The following is a 20,490-nucleotide window of genomic DNA, read 5'->3' as shown; positions in this document are numbered from 1 at the left end:
TCTTTAAAATACAACCATTTCTATGTATTTTAGTCCGTCTGATGACGTAATTTACTTTTTACTTTTACTTGAGTAAATACAAGTGGTGCTAATCTTACTTGAGTATAATTTTCGGTTGCTCTCCTCATATCTCTGTTTATATTGATAAATGAACTCCAAACTGTTTACTTTTTGTGACTCTCTATTTTTAAACACACTGCGACCAGCAGGGGTCGCTGTCGAGGACATCAAGCAAACCGCGCTGTTTTCACCCGGAAGAGGAAGAACAAAGGAGACGGGGTCTGTGCAGTGGAGCGCTCGGTGTGTTTTTTCTCTTTTGTCCGTCAGTAGATTAATCAGGTTTCCTGCCTTTTATCTGCAGGAGTTTTCATACTAGTAGGAAAGGATGTCGGTCGTGCAGCCCAGTCGCTCGTCCACCGGGTGGCCGCGCCGCGGCGGAGAGCAGTTCGGGAGCAAATACATCAGCGGGCCCGCTAAACCGCTCACCCTGGAGCGGACCATCAACCTGTGAGTCCAGCACCGCCTGCAGCCCTCAGTCTGGGTACTAATGTGGAAAAGTGTCTGGAACGACTGAGGCAGTTTTGTCTGTGAAAAATGTTTTATTTTGATGCGGATCTGTGCAACATAGTCACCAAAATCATAAAAAATAATAATAATTTAAAAAAAAATCATAAATATTTGATTTGTGAAGGCGGTATTTATGGTCGCATCTGAGCTTTAGTTAGCTTTGGCAAACACAAGGAAATAGTATTTATCAGTGAAGTGGAAGGTTATGCTGTTTTTGATCTAAATTACACTAAATAATTATACTTGACTCATTTGTCAAGTATCAAGTTTGTCAATAACAAGTTTAAATGACAAAACTTTACACAAAACTTTACACAAACTTTCTGATCCACGGCAGATTTATGTGCTAAGTAATCGGTGTTTAATTTTTTTATCCGTATTGATTAAATGTATTTAATGACGTTTTGTTTATATAAGTTTGAAATAGATTGGAATTTAATTGAATAGTCATTTTTCAGCTATTAATTAATCATCTCATTGGAAAAAATAATAATTTCTACTATTAAAACATGCTGTTTGAATCCTATTTTAAAACTTTACACATTTCTGATCCCCAGCAAATTTGTGTATTAAATCAGTGTTAATATTGTAGTAATTTATCATTTGTTTTATGTTACTGCGATTAAACCTTCAGTAAATGTGTTTTTGGTTAATTCACTACATACTGTTATATAATATAAATGTAAATATAATATATAAATATAAATAATATAAATATAAATTGAATAGTCCATTTTTTAGCTAAAAGTTCAGCATCTCAATGCAGAAAATTAGGATTTTTCTATGAAAGCGTTGCGTGGAGTACAAGTAGACTGCAGGAGTTTAAAAGCTAAACATTTCTTTTAATTTATGTCAATTTACATTAAAACATATAAAAAATATTCACCCAAAAGATAACATTCACATAATTTCTAATTAGCTTTATGAGTTCTGATTAAATCTTCAGCAAATGTTTTCTATTAATGTTCCACATTTTTGGAGTTTAAAATAGATTATAATTAAGTAGTTATTTTTTTTAGCTAAAAGATAATCACCTCAAAGCAGAAAATTATAATTTCATCAAAAAAACTTTACATGGAGTAAAAACGCATTCTGTTTGAATTTGGAAAATTTTATGGAAATATTTGAAAACAATGCTCAAACATCTGTATTCTAGATTTCTGATTCAAAGTAATGGGCTTTCTGCGATGAACATTTTACTTAGAAAAGAGCGGCGGTCACATAAAATCTGTTGATTTTGTGTTTAAGTCATTCAGTAAAGTTGTGCAGTGGATTAAAAATAGAGTGAACTCTCCATACACTCAAAAAGCTGATGTAAATGTATTATTTTTTACCAAAATGTAAATTTATAAACTTTCTTTGTTTTTTTTCTGATTTGCTTTGAGCAGCTACAAACAAAGTCGGTGGCCGAATGAAGCATGTTTTGTCTTTCTGGTTGCAGATATCCTCTCACGAACTACACGTTTGGCACCAAGGAGCCTCTTTACGAGAAAGACAGCTCTGTGGCCGCCAGATTCCAGAGAATGCGTGAAGAGTTCGATAAGATGGGCATGCGCCGGACAGTAGAGGGAGTCCTCATCGTTCACGAGCACAGGCTGCCTCACGTTCTCCTGCTGCAGCTGGGCACAACGTTTTTCAAGCTGTGAGTGTCTGTCTGGTGCTGCTGCAGGAAGCAGCTGTAGGCTGCAGAGTTGCTCGATTACAGGTTGTGTCTGTCCTGCAGGCCTGGTGGAGAGCTGAATCCTGGAGAAGACGAGGTGGAGGGTCTGAAACGCCTGATGACTGAGGTAGCCGCTGTGGGATTCCGCCTCTGTGATTGGTGTGAAACTGACCTGAATTAACCGTTTGACTGGTTATTAGATCCTCGGGCGGCAAGATGGGGTGAAGCAGGACTGGGTGATAGATGATTGCATCGGTAACTGGTGGCGCCCCAACTTTGAGCCTCCGCAGGTTGGTATGCCAAGGAATGTGTTTACATATTTATGTAATGCACAGATTTGTGCATTTGTTGGTTCCCTGTTTCCTGCCACAGATCCTCCCTCAGTCATGTTGGAGTTTGTTTAGGTTTCATGTTGATAAATTGAACATTTAAAGATGACCTATTGTATTTCCCTGAAGGCTAGAATGGGTCTATGGGCTAAACAGAACATGTTAATTACGTTTTAGCACAAAATCATTCTTAGATAAAGAGATTTTAGTCTGGTTTTAGTCTAGTTTGGGGCTTCTTCTCACTTTAAAATCCAAATAAACTAATGCTCACCACGCCTCCTAATTCAATATTTACACATGAAAATGACTGCAAACAGATGTGCAACTATACAACCATACATCTTTGAAAAGCAGAAGTAGAACCTCCTGTACAATCAACATCAAAGCAGCAACTTGTTTTTTGGTTGGTAAGTCAACAACAAAACACTTGTCTTTTCCATCAGCCACTGTGCAGAACATACAGCAGTTAAACCAGCTGACCAAACGTATTTGAGCTTAGCTTGTGTTACTAGGTAATGGGCTGGGCTTTGCTGGGGTTGCTAGGTAACAGGGCAGCGCCTTCTGATTTGTGAAGATTTTTAAATCGGCTCATTTTCCAGACATCAAATAATATTAATTTATTGTCTGGGTGGTTTACTCTTAAGGACATGGGCTGTTTTTTTTTAGAAGCACAAAAAGTCCAAAATGTGAATCTTGCCCAAGAGGTCCCCTTTAAATCCATGTTTTCTTGAGAGAACTAATGCGGTGCTTTTCATCTTCCAGTACCCGTACATTCCAGCTCACATCACTAAACCTAAGGAGCATAAAAAGCTCTTCTTGGTTCAGCTGCAGGAGAAAGGTCAGCATTTCTTTTTATTACCTCAAATGTGCTGAAAAATTAAAGTCTGCAATTATGAAATGAGGACAAATGATCGTCTCTGCATTTAAAATCTATAATATTTCCACAGCATTATTTGCCGTTCCCAAAAATTATAAGCTGGTGGCTGCTCCGTTGTTTGAACTGTACGACAACGCTCCTGGATATGGACCAATCATTTCCAGTCTACCGCAGCTACTGAGCAGGTAAAGCATATTTTATTAACTTCGTGCAGCTCTGTTATGAAGGACGCACAAACTTTTATTCTGGCTATTTGGCTACCAGAAACATTCTAATTTTCTTTCTTGGTTAATTTTTACTGACGATGAAGATGAGCAGGGGGCAAAAGTAAAGAGGGTTTTGGTTTTTCTACCTCTGATGGTACAAAACAATTTCTCTGAAGTTGAAAACCAAAAGTATTTTTGTTTGAAAGGCTATAAGATGAAGCTAAAATTCTTACATTTTCAAGTTGTAGAGTCGTCTGGCTTTACAAAGGACAGAAAACTTTATTTTGTAGATTAAAGCTGGCTGAATCAGCCCGTTCTATAAATATGGAAAATAAAAAAAAGATGGATAGCCTGCTTACAACATAAATCACACAGTTTGTAGCTATAAAAATCATGAAATTATTCAAATCACTACAAAGTCATGGCTCTCCGTCTAAGCCAATAATCACAGCTAAAGGGTTTCAGGTTGTATCTGTTTGTTTTTCTCAGGTTCAACTTTATCTACAACTAGCCTGACCAACAGTGTGGCTGTCTCTGTGAGTGCAGCCAGAAGCATTGTGCTGAAAGGACGTCATCTCTCGTTTATCTTTTACGAAACAAACGCCTGTTATGTCTGGTAAATAGAAAGTCTACGGGGTTGTTGTTGGAGAAAATGATACGGTCCGAGTTGTTTTTTGTTTTATTTTTTAAACTTGTGAAGCTGCAGCCTTTTGTAGTATGCAGGTCTCTATTCCAGAATCTGGTTTTATGTTTGCCTAAAGGTTGACAATGTTTGATTAAAAAAAAATTCCAACATTGTGTTTTCTGTTGTTTTAACCTGTAACAATGCTGTCTTTTTAAAATAAAGCTGTGTTTTGAGTATGTTTTTATAAAGTTAGAGCTACTGAATGTTGATAAGCACTTTTTAAAAATATGTCAAGGGATTTTATGCTTTTAAACAGAGAGGAAGGGCTTTGCAGCGTAATAAAATAAATCCATGTTAACGCCATCTTAGAAGCAGGTGTTTATTAAAGGTCCCTCTTCTTCTTTAGCAGTTTATACTGGACAGAAAAATTATGAAATTAACTCAGAATGAATAAAAACACCATCAACAGCATTTATTTAAATCAAACTATTTTATGCTCAATGGGCAACATGAAAAATGATTTTAAATAGACTTACAGTAATGTGTTGTATTCATGACTGTTGTTTATTTACCACTAAGCAATATTAATTTAGTAAAAGTCTGGGCTCCAGGGGCCAACTGCACATTTTGGAGATTTGTCTTACAGGCAGATTGAAGTTATGCACCAATAAGATTTTATCACTTGTTTAAAAATTAAAACGGTGTTATAATGCTTCTGAAAATCTTTACCTCAGAAATAATGATCAAATTATCACAGTTTTTAAGGTATTTTGACTGTTCTATGCAGTGATGCATTGTACTGTCAGACTCTGCTGTGTACTAACCAAGTGATTACATGTAAATGCAAGGCTGGAATAATGAGAAATGTAATTATTCATAAATGCAGGTGATTCAAATGGACATACCTGCTGTTTAAGGCAGAAAGAGTTCATTTTTAGTAACTTAGACATTTTTGTGCTTTTTTGTGCAAGTACCGTCCTATCATTCATTTATCTTTATCTCTTACACAATATTTGTTCAAAGTAGAGCAATCACTGTTCTGTCTCACATTAACACTTAAGATGATTCACTGAAGCCACTAACTGAATTAAAAAGTAAATATTTATTACTTTTGAAACTATAAATTCAACATGTTTTGATGTACAGTGAATCCTAAAAGGATTGATAGGCTTGTTTGGATAATATTCTGAAATATTTTAATTTGATCAATACATCATTTATATTATATGTGGCCTGTTTAAAATTATTTTAGTGTTTCTCAATCAATGGAAAGGAAAAAACAACTACTTTCACAATGCTGGCTTTTTGTTTTGGTCAAACTTTGGAAAATGTTTTACTTTTTGTTAAAATGCTGACATATCAGAATTTTGATATTAAGCCAGAATTATTTTTAGAAGCTCAAATCCTCTTTTCTAAAGCACATTTAAAAGTCTTATTGAATCTTATTGCAGGATTTTTTAAAAATGTACTTTATTTTGAACAAATAACATTGCAAAGAAAGAAATTTAACACAATGATGTCAGATTACATTAAACATAAATTAACAGAGGAATAGTGGTATAAAAATATATTTTAAAAAAATCACAAATGCTGATGTTACTAAAAGATCTTGCTATTTAAAGTAAATAAAATAAATGTATAAATAAATATGTATTAATAATATATTATGTATTTTTTAGTCCATAGAAGCACAACGGGTCTGTTACAACTAAGAAAAATTAAAATAATACAGCCTGACATTAATCACACCGGGCATCCGACCGAGTCCTGCCCTCTGACGTCATTTACCCGCGACGCCGCTTCCACGTTATCCGGTGTCTGTAAAGTTTGTGTTGGAGAGATTCCCCAGCTATGAGCTGCAAGCGAGCGCAGAATGAGAGCGGAGACTCTGACAAGAAGAAGAAGAAGAGGAGCAGCGTGGAGACCGTGGATCTCTGTGGATCCGTGGAGGAAGAGGAGGTGAAGCAAGCGGTGAAGGAGGCGTGGAGCAACAGGACCCACTACAGCAAAGGCTAGTGGAGCACAACGCGTTTCCCGTGGACTGATCATATTTGTGGTACTATTATTAGGTCAATCCAGACCCAGCTAGAAGTGTTGATGGGTGGGCAAATGGAGACCGCAATGGTTCCACTCTAAAACTACAATTTTGTGCTATTTGTTCACGTTGCTATGGCGAAACTTGACATTTTTGCCTGATTAAATGATTGAAATGGCGAGCTCTTTTTTGTGGCAATCTTTTCTACCTGTCCGTTTTGTTACAATCCAAAAACACAAACCTTTGGTTTGTGTTTTTGGGCACATATATAATATATAATATTTAATGTATAAGATCCACGTTTCGCTACAGTAACTTTAACTCAGAGGTGTCCAAACTTTTTGGCTCCGGGGGCCAAAATGTCAGGTTACAACTACTCCGAGGGCCACAAAATGTTTAGTATTTTATATAATTAAAACTATTTTTATTTTTACTTGCTAAAAATAAAACAAGCTAAGAACGCAATATTTTAGCGAAATAAGCAAAGCTATTTGTACAAAAGAGGGTCTTGCCAGATTTAAAAAAAAAGGCATATGCTAAATTTTTCATCTTTTTCTAGATTTTTTTGTACCTTTTTAGCCACAAGGACAGTTTATGAAACTCGTTCCTGCATTTTAATAAAAACCACTGGATGTTTTCGACTCTTGTTTCTAATAAAGTAAATTAAAAGCAAAACCCTGGATGAATACTTTGTGCTGCACATTACATTTTCCATATTAATATTTTAATTGTCTGTATCTTTCTTAAACAGCCAGGCATCAATGAAAATTTCACCAATGTTGATTTTAAATCTGAGTCTACATGAACCGGCAAACCAGTTTTGGGCTATTCTAGAACTGTGATCAAGGGCCGCCCAGAATTGTTCTGAGGCCCGCACATGGCCCCCGGACCACACTTTGGACACCCCTGATTTAACTGCTCTGACTAATTAGTCCTCTCTTTAAACCATTTCTTCAGTTCATTCAGGTTTACAGGTAGAGCTGTCACGATAACAAATTTTGCTGAACGATAAATTGTCCTAGAAATAATTTCAATAAATGGTAATATTATTTTTGAGACCATTTTCAGCTAATATATTAATAATGGAACATTAATGCAAGAAATATTTTACTGGAACTGGAAAACATTTTAAATATACACAATAAGTAAACAAAAAAACAATCAAAACATAATTAAAATCAATTCTGCAGTCTCTGTAAACTAAATTGCCCTTCAAAAAAGTTCTAGTTGAGACCAAAATACCAGACTGAAAGCTTTTGTCATCCAGTTTCTGGTAGAAAGAGAGACAAATGGAAATTATTGAGCAAATGGAAATGATCATGCAATTAATTGATTTATTGCTTTTTGTGACAGACCCATAGCGGCACAAAATTTGGTTCTAGTCAGAATACAATAAAGGACAATAAAATATGTTGTGAATTGTCACAAGTCGGTAAATGCAGTCAATAAGCTTACATGACTATATCTGGTTCTGTTAACATAAGTTTCATTAGAGGTTGAGATTTGTGCTGTTTTTTGGACTTGGGTTGCCAGATCTGACTGGAAACTGTCAGTTAGTTCTGGCAACCCGACCAGTGAAGATGAAAACCTTCTTCACCTCGACCTGATCCAACTCGCAGTCAGTTTGGGTGGCTATGATATTTATTTATTTTTTATGTTAGAAATGTTTATTAGAAGGTTTTGAGTTTAATTCTCACTTAAACAGAAAAAAAAAAAATTATGAGAAAATGTGTATTTTCCATTTATTTGCATATTCTCCCAAAAAAAAAAAAAACTCACTTATGCTTTCTTAAACATTCACATTTTAGATTTATTTGCAATTTTGATTAACAGAAATCGAAATTTCTGTTTTGATTAACATAATCCTCATAATAAATAAGACTTTCCTTATAATTGTGCACTCAGATTAGATCAGCTTTATTCAAACTTTCTGCCAGGAGTGCCAAAATCTATACCTTGAAGCACAAAAATGTTATAGATTTTTATAACAAACTCTTTCTTTATTTATTTTGTCTGCTCAATAATAGACTAAAAAAATATGATTTTATTGAAATCAACAAAATAGTTTAAGTAATTTTATAGAAAATATTTGCTTTTGAGGTTCCAGTTACTCCAAAATTAAGATCTATGCAAAAACTTAATTGATAAATGGAAAATCTATTTTTTGCACTTAACTTTTTGTTTTTCAAGAAAGTGCTATCTTTAAAAAGATGTTCCTCTAGAAGAGGAAACATGTACATCTGCATCAACAAACTGCCTGCAGGTCAGTCAGATTTGCTCAGTTCTAGATTTGAGGACAGTTAGGCCATGCAAAATACTCCACAGGACCGCAAATGGCCCCCAACCCACACATTGGACACCCATGATGCTACGTTCCTTCTTTTTCTCTTAAGAAAACAGTCAAAAAAGTTATTTTTAATTAATCTCTCATTCCTTAATGACGTTTGCAGTCATTATATCAGGTTAGCTGTCTTTGTACAGCTGGCCTTTAAAAATGGAGGTCAATATATTATAAAAACATTTTGATTTCTTCTTGTGTAATTGTTGCTGTAGGAGATCTGGAGTTGGACTGCCACCCTTTCCCTCACTGCATAATCAAGAACTTCCTGAGCAACCAAACCTTTGCAGAAAACCTTCAGAGAGAGCTGCTGGAGCTCAACTTCAACGAGAAATCAAACGATCTGTACAAATTTAAACAGGTGACCATCAAACCCCGGTTTATTTCTCCCTGTATGTGGTCAGTTATTAATTATTTTGTTTATTCTCTTTAAGTCAGATGATCTGAAGAAGAGAAAAGAACCACACATTGCAGCAATAAGGTAACAAATACAATAAATCCAGATCGGTATGAAACATTTAAATGCTTTCTGTTAATAAAAAAGCAGCACATTTTTGCCAAGAAAGCAAGACATCCTGTTTCTTTTCACATGTGGGTTATTGTCTCACAGTGGAGGCGCTGATGTGACATTTAATGGGTGGTTAATCTCTTCTGCTCCTGCACCTGATCCAGAGCTTATCCCCGATACCAGACACACAAACCTACTTCTGCTGTAATCAATATTTCCTACCTGACAGAGCGGCCTCTTTTTAAACGAGTTACAGAGGCAGGTGCATTAATGATGACGGCTGAATTCAGCTCAAACTTCAGAGCAGACAAGAGGATTAACAGGAAAACATGCCTCTGCTTTTTCTGCTGTTCTACTTTTTCCAGATAATGTGAGAAAAATATATAAAGTGTAACTAAATTAAAAGATGCTTTCTTCTTTATACTGTTATTGTCTAACAGCAGAAAATCTTGTCATTAACTGAAGAGCAAACATTAATTCTAGTCATTATAAAATAATTAAATTGAGGCAACTTAAATGTTTTGACATTTGTTTTAATCTCTTTAAAATATATTGTAACTGGATTTCTTTTACAATAAAAAAGTACCAAAACAGAACTCAACTCACACCAAAGGAGCCATCTATATAATAAATAAAAAAATAAAAAATAAATGGGGCACCAGATATGTGAAAAAGACCAGATTAATAGAGCCAGTTCTTTCATACAGAAATTTAAAAAATAGTTTTATTTCTTTAAAAATGTTACAATCACTCACATGATTCTCATAACCCACAGTGTGGGAATCACTCCATTAGAGAATAAGCTTAAATTCAGTCATAAAGACCTCATATAAATCATATTCGGTCTCTATAGTTTCCTTCTGAAATTGTCTCATCTATATTTTATAAAAGCATGACTTATTTTAAGCTTAATGTCCGCAATGGTTACTAAAAAAAGATTTGTGTAACTAATATGATTCATTATTATGATTATTTATTCACAAACTGCCTATTTATTAATTTATGGATCTTTGAATTTGTTGATTTAGTGGTGGCCTCCACCAGGGGGCGCCAGAGATTGCTAACCTCTGATGTCATAGAACCGTTACTTGTGATAACTGGTGAAGGACGTTGATAGCGCTTCGTGAAGGCAGTGTAATAAATACCATGACGATTTAAATAAGTTCAAATGAGCTGCAGACCGGCTAGTGTTGAGGCAGTAAACAGTAGTTATTGTAATAACTGTAGTGAACATAAAACCGAATATCCCAGTTGTAGCTATGGTAAGCAGTTAATGTTTTATCTTCATGATTTAAAAAAGGATAAAGGAGTTATCCACCCAGGTATTCATTTCTACTCCTGAAAAAACGAGATAATGTATGTTGACAGGAATTTAAATGTTGTTTATCTTTTTCTGTACTTGTTTGTCTTGTTGTTTTTGACAGCAAGACAAACGGAGAGGTTAAATAAATTAAATACATGAATAAATCATAAAGCTTATTTATTGTAATTTTTTTTCTATTCACCTTCATTATTGATTTTCAAAATTTTCTCTCATGTTTAAGATATGTTTAATGTGTTGATTATGATCCTTAATCAAATGTATTGGATTAACTTTCATTTTTGAGTGAATTTCGTTTAGAAAACTTTACCAACATAGAAATCAGACATTCTTATAACAGAGAGCTGTAATTCTGATTAAATAAAATATATAAAAACAAAACGAATTGTCTCCGTTCACAAACATAAGCCACTGATTTTATAAGCTGGCACACCTATTAATGCAATCCAGCCTTGGGGATTAAATGCTGCTATTAAATATACAATAAGAGTTGCCCCCCTCTGTTTGTGATCATCTATAATTCATGTAGCAGCAAATGTCATGGCAGACTGTCGCGTGTGTTTGCTGTCTCTGAGTTTTATTATTGTGTTGAGTGTTTCTTCTTGTTCTTCTTCAGGGCGGCTCTGTTTGGGCGTTTCCGCTCCTGGCTCGGGGACGTATTGGGGGTCGAGCTGGAGCCCACCGTGGATATTTCTTGTGCTAAATATGAGTATACAGGTGAGATTTAAACACAACCCCAGAGACTTAGAGGAAGTCGCTGCATTTGGTGACAGTAAATCGCGTTTTGTGTCATTTCAAGATGTTCTTTTGTGCCATGATGACGAGCTGGAGGGGAGGCGCGCAGCTTTCATTTTGTATCTTGTACCTCCGTGGCAGAGCAGCGACGGGGGCAGCCTCGATCTCTACTCCACAGACAGTAGGTACCTCACTCTTCGTGTGTGTGTGTGTGCGTGCGTGCGTGCGTGTGTGTGTGCGTGTGTGTGTGTGCAGCTGTATCGGTAACTGTCAACACTGTCATCAGGTAATTTCCAGCCAGAGAGTATCGTGAAGTCACTCGTACCGTGTTGGAACACCCTCGTCCTGTTCGAAGTGTCTCCAGTGTCTTTTCACCAGGTCAGGATTTGGGTTTTTAACTCTCAGTGTGGGGTTGGTTTGAGCTGATTTTGGGTTTTTTTTTCTGCAGGTTTCTGAAGTTTTATCACAGGACAAGTGCCGTCTGTCTCTGAGCGGCTGGTTTCATGGACCCTCTCTGGAGCGTCCTCCTCGTTTTAAAGAGCCGTCCATCCTCAAACATCCACACTTACCCAGAGATGTGAGTGCTTTTGGGGAAGAGAAATTAAAATCTCAGATTTTTACATACCAGATCTGATTTTTGATATTAATCTTTTTTTTCTTGCTTACTTTTCTTTAAAAAAGAAACTCTAAATTGCAGAAAATATGTTCAAAAAGTTGGTTTTATTTCATTCACTCCTTCTGCAGGTTGTATGATGGAGTAAAAGGGCCAATTAAACAAGAATTGTTTAATTAGGATAACATACTAGAGCCAGACTCTATGACTAAAAAACATATCAAGATGTAAGTCTTTTCTATCAGTGGATATCAATAATTATTGATATTTTTTTTAGTTTTAAATATGTTAAATACTTCTAAGCTGATGATGTGACCTTTCCCTTTTTGTCACTCCCCTTTATTCTTTCTATTTTTAAGCAGTTATGAGGCACAATAGCGAAAACTTAAACTGCTGCTGCTCCTCCAGTTAACAGGTTGTTGCTAGGTAACTAAAGAGTGAGTTGCTAGGTAACCAAGAGTGAGAGAGCGAGTTGATTCCACCAACCTATTTTAGTCAGCTTTGAGAGGTTGAGCAGCTAAAGCCGTTCCTCTGCCTACATCCCCCAGAATGCTGTGCAGCTCTGGACTGGAGTTCAGTAAAATTATTGAATATTCTTTTATCGATTATTGATTAATGATTTTTTTTTTTTTTAAGTCTGGGAATGATTAGTACATACTAAAGATGTAATTACTTTTGCTTTTTCCCTTGCTAGAAATCCTTTAAAATATTTGAAGTTAATCAATTAGGGGTTATATTTTATATGTTAAACAACATTATTAAGATTGGGTGATTTTTATGTTAATTTGTGTTTTGTTCTCAGGTTTATAGGATGTTTGTAAGAGAAAGATTTAAAAACATAACATTTTGTTACATTTTAATTTACCTTGTCTCTGCTGTAAAATACAGAATATTATCACAGGACATTAATAACTGTAAAAAAATTAAATTAAATTATATAATCGTGAATTGAAACTGTTTGTTTATTTCATTTGTATTGATTTTAATTCCAAAGTGTGCAGCTGGAAAACTAAAACTTACCTTAAAAATGCTTGAAAGTCCTTACATTTGTCTGCTTAGAAAACTCGATAAACTCATTTGAGAACTGTATGTTATATTTACACAAATTGTTTAAAAATTCATTTGGTCGGAATCAGTTAAATGTGACAAAAAAAAAGTAAAAACGGGGAGTCAGTAAGGAGGTAATGCAGCCCAGCAGTTGTGTAACGTAGAGCTTGCTTTTGCTCCTGACAGGAGACTGTGCTGTTTGAGTGGGTCAATCCTCTGTACCTGGATATTTCCTACCAAGAGCAGATCCAAACCGAGTTTGAAGACAGCTCTGAAATTCAGCTCAAAGATTTTCTAAAGGTAACAGCTCTGCCTTCATCTTCACTTCCCGTATCCAGGTATTCCTCCAGGTTTATTGTCAGATTATGTCCTCAGGAGGAGAAGTTCAGGGAAGTGAGTGAAGCTCTGCGACAGACTGGCATTCGGTGGATGAAGAGAGGTCCACCCAACAAAAGGTTGGTGACGTCGGCCAGCTCTGAGGTTTCACATTTAGCGGATTCTCATGCTAAATGTTGGCTTTAGGTGTTACGAATCGGCCTCTGTTGACTCCCTGCCGGAGTGTGTGAGTGTGTGCTGGGAGCTGCTCCGCTCAGAGGCCTTCTTCCTCCTCCTCTCCAACTTCACCGGCCTCCGGCTGCACTACCTGTGTCCGGCAGATGAGGAGGACGAAGAGGGAGAGACGAAGGACGACAAAGAGGAGGGGGAGGTTGCAGGAACGTCAGCAGAATCGCCATCATCGTCATCATCATCAAAGGCAGGCACCGACAAAGGAGGGAAAAGTATGTGAAAATGTGGGTTGAAATTAGGACTGCAACTAACAATTACTTAGATAAAAAAAACTGGCACATTCTGCAGATTTTTTATTTAACCACGCAAGCCTACATTACACAGTATTAGAAATACATTGCATTGTAACCAGTTTTTAATGTATTTCTAATATACTTCTGGTTTATTTTAGATCAGAAATTAAACCTTTTTTTGCCTTTACTTGATAATTTGTAGCAAAGGATCCATCTATATATATATATAAAAAATAATAAAAGAAATATATATATAAAAAATACTTATCATCATTGAAAAGCTCAGTTCTTTCGTCTTGACTGAGATTTTTGTTTTTACACATTTTAAATTGGCTTAAGGTAAAACTATACCACTTGGGGAGATCTGGGTAGAACATATCAAGGTTTATTATTATCTTAAATGCAAACTATATGTATTACGTAACCCTTCAATGTTCATCTCAGGTGCAGTAGGTTGACCAGTAGGTTGACGTCACGACAGACACATTCAGGTTCTCTGCATTTATTCTAAAAAAAGAGGAAATCAAGTTGGTGGTTAACATCAGTCCAGCAGCTTCTGCCCCATTACATTAAATAAAATATAATAAATAACCCAGAACAAACCGCAAAGCAATATCTCCCAATGAGCAGTTAGCAGCAGTTAGCATTTGTAGCTAAACTGGGCAACATTAACAATGATAACATTTAGAAACAAAACACAAAACATAACAAATTTTCTCAGATTTCATGTGTGAAATTTGTACACTATCAAATTTATCCAGCGTATATTTTAAAATATAATACTTATAAAGAAAACACAGAGCTCATTCTGACAGTTACCGATGGCAACAGAAAAAGGGGGAGGAGCTGTCAGTTACCGGTTACTATGGTAACCACCAACTGCCAAGTGCAGCGCACACAAATTAAAACACCAATAAATGTCTGGAGAAACAACTTGTTGGCTAAACAAATTAAATTCAAATAAATAACTTTTGACAAACTTCACATTTAAAAACTTTGTTTCATATATATTGTACAGTTTTGGCTTAACTTCTGCTCTAAATATGTTGCTCTTTCAGCAAAGTTGCCGTTTTGTGAGTCTGTATTCTCCAATTTGAAGATTAATCGATCACTAAATTAGATGAGAATCAGTTAATCATGATTAATCCGGTTAATCGTTTCAGCCGTAGTTGAAACGTTTGCTCAGTCACAGGTTTGTTCTTGTGGACTGTCTGATCTTCTTCTTCAGAGCTGAGCTCGCCTGTGTGTTGTGGAGAAGTGCGTCGCTGGTCTCATGGCGGTTACACTCTGTTGCATGATGCTGAGGCTGCACAGGCGGAGTACGCTCTGGACCTCATCCTGCCGTTTGGCTGTGCAGGTGAAACCCAAACACACGTACACAGTAAGCTGACCCTTAAGATTTCACTGTAATACTCACAGAATGAATGTCTCACAGACTGGGAGGCAGAGTTTGGGGGTTTCACGTGTTATATTGCCAACGAAGAAGATGAGGAAGTGAGTTTCGACAGGTCTAAAGGCAAATATTTGCACAGCACATCTGTGAATATAATTAATTTTCTATTTTTCAGCTTCTCACTGTGTACCCAGAGGACAACTCCCTCGCTCTCGTCTACAGGGACAAAGAAACCCTCAAATTTGTCAAGCATGTCAACCACAAAAGCTCCCATGTGGACAGTTCCACCTGCAGAGAGTTTTATGACTTCTCTTTTGTCTACTATGAATAAACATATTTTTGTCACTGTGTATGTTGGAGTTTTTTCCCCCATAAATATTATGTTAGGCATTAAAAGATGGACGTTAATATTCATGTTGAACTTCATATTTTAGAAATATAGTATGAATATAAATTGTATTGGTAAATAACTAATTTTAAAATATTTTTAGACAGTCAAAATAGAAATAATTGTATTAACATCCTGAGTTTGCCCAAATCTGCTGGTAAATGAGCCAGAAAGACACCCAAACATATAAGTAACTTTTTTTAAAAATTCAAAATGGTTTCCAACTTCTCGTGTAGCAAATCAATGAAGCCTCCGGTACAAACTGCACAGACTCGTAGTTCAACAAGATAATTGATAGTTGCATATTTGGCTCAACTACATAACCATATGTATGGTGGAAAACAAACACTGCAGATCACCTTGAATGCATAATGTCTACAGGGAAACATGGTAGTGGCACCATCATGCTGTGAGACAGGGAAGCTGGATGAAGCAAAAATATTGGAGGCTGTAAATGACTAAAGGTTCACCCGTCAAGCAGAACAACAATAAACATCCGGTCAGAGCTACAATGAAAAGGGTGCCAAAGAAACAGGAGCATTGATATTTAACTTTGTTGTAAATTGACAAAATACGAAAGACTTCAAGTACTTTTGTGAGGCGTTGTTGGAAATTAATATAATCCTCTTCATATGATTGAGCCAATATGTCTACCTTTGCTTCAGGAGCTTGTTAAGCTCCTGAAGCAAAGGTAGATTTCTAAATGAGAAATCTTACAAAGATTTAGAAATCATCGTAAGATTTCAAAATGAGAGCCATTAAACAACCACTTCTTAAGCTGACAATATTATGATGCAAAATAATCCACACCAACCAAACCTGGGCAAAGTGAAACAGTTGTTTTTTCCAAAAAGAAACTACTAAAAATATTAAATTGATTATCTTGATTAAAAAATATGGATTCCAGAAAATTAATAAAGCCCCAAAGGTTATGCCTGGACTGTACAACTCTTTCATTTGGTAAACAAATCGGACAGACAGGATGTAAGTGAAAGTTACAAAGAAGCAGCATTTTAGCTCATAGTGTTGCTATGACACAAAACATGATCAAGCTAACAATTTTAACTATCTCCTATTGTATTTTGCTTGTATTTAAAAGATTCTGCTTTAGTTGTTTTATATAACTATTTAATAATAAATGCTGACTGATTAGTTTACTGGGTGTTTTGTCCTACATTAACTGGAGGGCGGACCGCCTTCTTCCTGTTGGCCACCGATTTTTTTCTTCAACACCATGCGGGTTTAACCAATCACAGGCAAGCTCGCTTCAGCTCAGCCAATGAGAGGCCAGGAAGTCACTTCTATGTCAAACAGTAATTTGTCAGGAGGAAGCACTGCCGAACAACATAAAAAGTTTTTTTTTCTTTTGAGGTAAGTTTGTCCCCACATTAAGTTTTACCTAACGACGTATCAGAAGAAGAGTTACTTAGAAGTCCCGCGAGTTTGTTTTTGTGTGTTTAAACTGCGCAGCAATAATTTAAAACGGTGAGATTTTTTTTGTTGCTGTGCGTAAGGTCTACTACTAGCATCTCCACTACAACGACGTCAACACAATGTTACAGAAACATAAAACTCAGTTTCTATCTCAGTCTGCATGCAATTAACGACACGGATCAATTACTGATGAATAGTTACAATATTTAACAAGTAACCAACTTTTATTGTAACTTAAATCACCTGTAGCTTTGGGTCCGCTGGTGTAGCACTGTGTTAAGAACTTTGTTGGTTAATCTCATACATTAACAATGCATACAAGTTGTTTTGCAACAGCAATATGAAAAAGTAATATTGCTTTTCTAAAAACACATTCTAAAACATCGTGTGTTCAAGTAAAAGCTTATGGAGTTAGCAGTAAAAACTATAATTCAATGATTAGCGTTGTTAACGTATTTATAGATTTATTATTAATGAAAGACATTGTGTTCCTTACAAGTAAAAAAAAAAAAAAATACACCTTCACATTTCTCGCAGTACACCCATAAACATTAATACGTTGAATTGTGACTTCATGTGACTGAAAAACCTAAATTACAACCTAACTCTAACATGGAAAATATTCTGCATTTTTAGAAGTTTTACAAATTAAATTATAAAACGTGTTTGTGCATGTGTATTTCTGACCCCCTTTATTATTGTTAAAGAAGAAAAGCATCCCTGCAGCATGTTGCTGCTACCAGCATGTTTCACGTTGTCATGATGTGTTTTGGTTGATTTTGTTTCCTTTGCTACATCCATCAAGTTTAGTTTTGGTTTCATCTGACCAGAGAATCGCTCTCCACGTCTTTGCCAAATTATGTTGTAAATGCTTAATATGTATTCTCACCTGAGCGCTGGCTGCCTTTCTAAACAATCGCCTCCTCTACAGGCCAGCCAGTTTTAGTGGGTTATTATGTCTTGGTAGTTTGTAGTTGTTTCCATGGTTATATGATTGAATGAATAGAAATGTTAAAATCTTGGGATAATGGCTGCACAATTTATTGCAAATTTACCATTTATACTCAGCATCCATATAATAAAAAAGTGCATGCACTGCGCAAACTATGAGCTAAAGATACTACAGATTCATGCTTGTTATTCCAATGTTACATTTTGTTGTGTTAGTCTGTCAGTGCGACAAAAATTGTTTAAGGAGGTCATCATGTTGTCGATATAAAAAAGTTTTTTTTTTCTTTTTTGCTAAAAAAAAATCAGGTGTAGCCAAAGGCATCGTTTGCAATAAAATACTGTTGCTGAGATAGAAATAATGAATTCAATTATTTTTCATTAACTGGACACATTACTCACTATCTGGGGTTTGCAATTAACTCAGAACAGAAAGACATTAACATTTATAGAAAAGCATATTGTCAAAGCAAAATTTACCAATATTATTGTATACCATGTTTTCTTGCTTTATAAACTAACCGCACCTTAAATGTTTCTTTTTTTGTAACTTTCTCCATGATCCTGTTTGTTCACTAATGTTCTCTAACAAACCTCTGAGGCCTTCACAAAACCTTTTCAGATTTGTATTTGCAGAAAATATTTTAACCTTTTGCTTCCACTTTGCAATAACTTTGTGTTTATCAATTAAAATCTTAATAAAATGCAATAATGTTTGTGGTTTTAGCTTGACAAAATGCAAAAAAATTACAGAGTATGGAATAGTTTTTTAATTTTAAGGACAAATCAACTCATACATTAACTTAAACGTCTCTGTTCTTAGTTCTGTTCAGCCCAACTTGATCTTATTTAGTATCTGTAGGGTAAAGCTGTATTTGTAAGATGTTAGTTTCTTTCTAAAGACGAGTAATAATCAGGAAATACTCCATCCACACTGGAAATATTTTTTTTTGTACAGAGAGCGATCCCTGTTACATGCAGTCAGTAAGCTGAAGTCCTGTAATCCTTCTATGTTCCCTGTTTCAACATAATGCCTCCTGTCTATATAGATTACAATAAATTAAACCATTTCAGGAGAAATGAACCAAATTATAATCTCTAGTCTTATATCACAATGACACACGTATTGAGAAGGCAACAAAGTTCAACAAGATAGTTGATATAAGTCAAATGAAAATAAAAAGTAAAGATAATTTATCATCATCTGTTCGGTCCAGCTTTATATTTTCCTTCCATAACAGTATGAAGATCAATTTTAATACATTGATTTTCTTAATTAGTTTTTATTTTTACGTGTGTACCAGCAGATATTTTCTTTGATGTTTTGTAGTGTTTTAAGGGGAGTTGCAGTTCAGTGCCGCCTCTGCACTGACAGTAAGGTTCGGTTAATGTCAAATCTGGAATAACTGGGTGGAAAACCCCCAGATTTATAAAGTTTAGTAAGAAAATGTGGGAGAAGATAAGATGCTGGGCATACTGGTATCCAGAAACCCTGAAGTGAAAACTGAAGAGCGCATTAATTATTAATTAGATAATTCACTCGTTGACTCGCTTCACTTCCTGGCTTGTGCCACTGGGATATTTACTTTGACTGGGAGGTTCATTTAAAGGGCCAGTTGACTGATGGCAGAACGAGCTGTTAGGATTTTCAGGTTTAGAACCGATTCACTCTGAAATTATAACGTCAGACTACACCGTGTTTAAAATATGACAGAGGTAAAGTGTGTTTTTATTGGTTATATGATAAGACAAACGTCCACTTTTACATCATTTCTACATCTAGGTTTTAACGGGGCAGAAAACCTTTTTCTCAGTATTTAGCTGGACTGTTATTACAATACAAACAATGTACCAGGGCAGTGGAATCAACGTTCTGCAGTGTGATAATAAACATGACGATAATAACCATTTACTACATCTTTTTAAATGTGTGTCACAGCAATTATAGTCCCACAAGCACAAATAATGTTCTTGAAAAGCATTCCCATATGTAATGTGCTTCTTAAGTCACATAAAGAAGTGGGATATTCATCACACAGTATCTATATTTTCAAATTTATTGGTGTTTATTGACACTTTCATTGAACAAACAGTGGAAAAAGTATTAAGCTATCAAACCTGACAATAAGGGTGTTTTATTTCTTCAACATCATTAATTGGAGTTCATCGTGACAACAATAAATAAAAATTGAATTGAATTTATGGGTTGAACGCCCATAAATAAAAATACAGATTAAGGTGATGGAAATGAGCCATTTTAAAGTTTTTACCCTGAAATATAGGAAAAGTTTGATATTATTATACTAATAAGGTAAGCACACAGCTAATAATCGATTTATTCTGTTGATTAATTGACACATCCTCCAGATTTCTTATTTAATAACCACTTAAAGCTCTTTATAGAATATGAGAAATACATAAAAATGAAAATAAACAATTTAATTCCTTTTAAAATAAGAAAATAACAATTTTATTGCCTAAAATGCAATAAAAATTAACGCTTGTTCATTTGTAGTAAAGGTTGGATTTATTCATATGAAAGTTTTTCATCTTCAATATATATATATATATATATATATATATATATATATATATATATATATATATATATATATTTTTTTTTTTTCCACAATTTTTTCTCAATTTCTCTTTTTTTTTAGAAATTT

At 35.2% G+C, this 20,490-nt stretch overlaps 3 protein-coding genes across 3 annotated transcripts in view; all 3 read left to right on the top strand.

Annotated features, from left to right (window-relative positions):
• Nucleotides 1-254: 254 nt before the first annotated feature.
• Nucleotides 255-4,434, top strand: nudt21 (nudix hydrolase 21). Its single transcript, XM_015034949.1, has 7 exons — nucleotides 255-507; nucleotides 2,009-2,209; nucleotides 2,291-2,354; nucleotides 2,428-2,517; nucleotides 3,319-3,394; nucleotides 3,504-3,618; nucleotides 4,129-4,434. The coding sequence occupies exons 1-7, from the start codon at nucleotides 386-388 to the stop codon at nucleotides 4,148-4,150; spliced, it is 690 nt and encodes a 229-aa protein (XP_014890435.1). The 5' UTR covers nucleotides 255-385; the 3' UTR covers nucleotides 4,151-4,434.
• A 1,572-nt stretch (nucleotides 4,435-6,006) lies between these two features.
• Nucleotides 6,007-15,404, top strand: ogfod1 (2-oxoglutarate and iron-dependent oxygenase domain containing 1). The gene is made up of 13 exons (XM_015034947.1): nucleotides 6,007-6,275; nucleotides 8,853-8,998; nucleotides 9,072-9,118; nucleotides 11,083-11,183; nucleotides 11,266-11,382; nucleotides 11,488-11,579; nucleotides 11,650-11,778; nucleotides 13,048-13,161; nucleotides 13,237-13,316; nucleotides 13,384-13,640; nucleotides 14,890-15,018; nucleotides 15,097-15,155; nucleotides 15,230-15,404. The coding sequence occupies exons 1-13, from the start codon at nucleotides 6,116-6,118 to the stop codon at nucleotides 15,383-15,385; spliced, it is 1,587 nt and encodes a 528-aa protein (XP_014890433.1). The 5' UTR covers nucleotides 6,007-6,115; the 3' UTR covers nucleotides 15,386-15,404.
• A 1,308-nt stretch (nucleotides 15,405-16,712) lies between these two features.
• Nucleotides 16,713-20,490, top strand: part of tradd (tnfrsf1a-associated via death domain) — a 17,460-nt gene continuing 13,682 nt past the window's right edge. Inside the window, exon 1 of the mRNA XM_015034946.1 lies at nucleotides 16,713-16,813. The gene's annotated coding sequence lies outside the window, so the exon portion shown is untranslated. The remainder of the gene's footprint in view (nucleotides 16,814-20,490) is intronic.

Source organism: Poecilia latipinna, unplaced genomic scaffold (genome assembly GCF_001443285.1).
Source record: "Poecilia latipinna isolate Pla-1442-1.1 unplaced genomic scaffold, P_latipinna-1.0 Scaffold317, whole genome shotgun sequence".
Classification (NCBI taxonomy): domain Eukaryota; kingdom Metazoa; phylum Chordata; class Actinopteri; order Cyprinodontiformes; family Poeciliidae; genus Poecilia; species Poecilia latipinna.
Note: the sequence above shows the minus strand (reverse complement) of the source record. Positions and strands in the feature narration are given on the sequence as shown.

Coding starts and splice junctions, on each gene's coding strand:
- nudt21 (XM_015034949.1), top strand. CDS start 386: ATGTCGGTCGTGCAGCCCAGTCGCTCGTCCACCGGGTGGCCGCGCCGC. Junction 508..2,008: donor CTGGAGCGGACCATCAACCT/GTGAGTCCAGCA, acceptor TTCTGGTTGCAG/ATATCCTCTCACGAACTACA. Junction 2,518..3,318: donor CCAACTTTGAGCCTCCGCAG/GTTGGTATGCCA, acceptor TTCATCTTCCAG/TACCCGTACATTCCAGCTCA.
- ogfod1 (XM_015034947.1), top strand. CDS start 6,116: ATGAGCTGCAAGCGAGCGCAGAATGAGAGCGGAGACTCTGACAAGAAG. Junction 9,119..11,082: donor CCACACATTGCAGCAATAAG/GTAACAAATACA, acceptor GTTCTTCTTCAG/GGCGGCTCTGTTTGGGCGTT. Junction 11,580..11,649: donor CTCCAGTGTCTTTTCACCAG/GTCAGGATTTGG, acceptor TTTTTTCTGCAG/GTTTCTGAAGTTTTATCACA.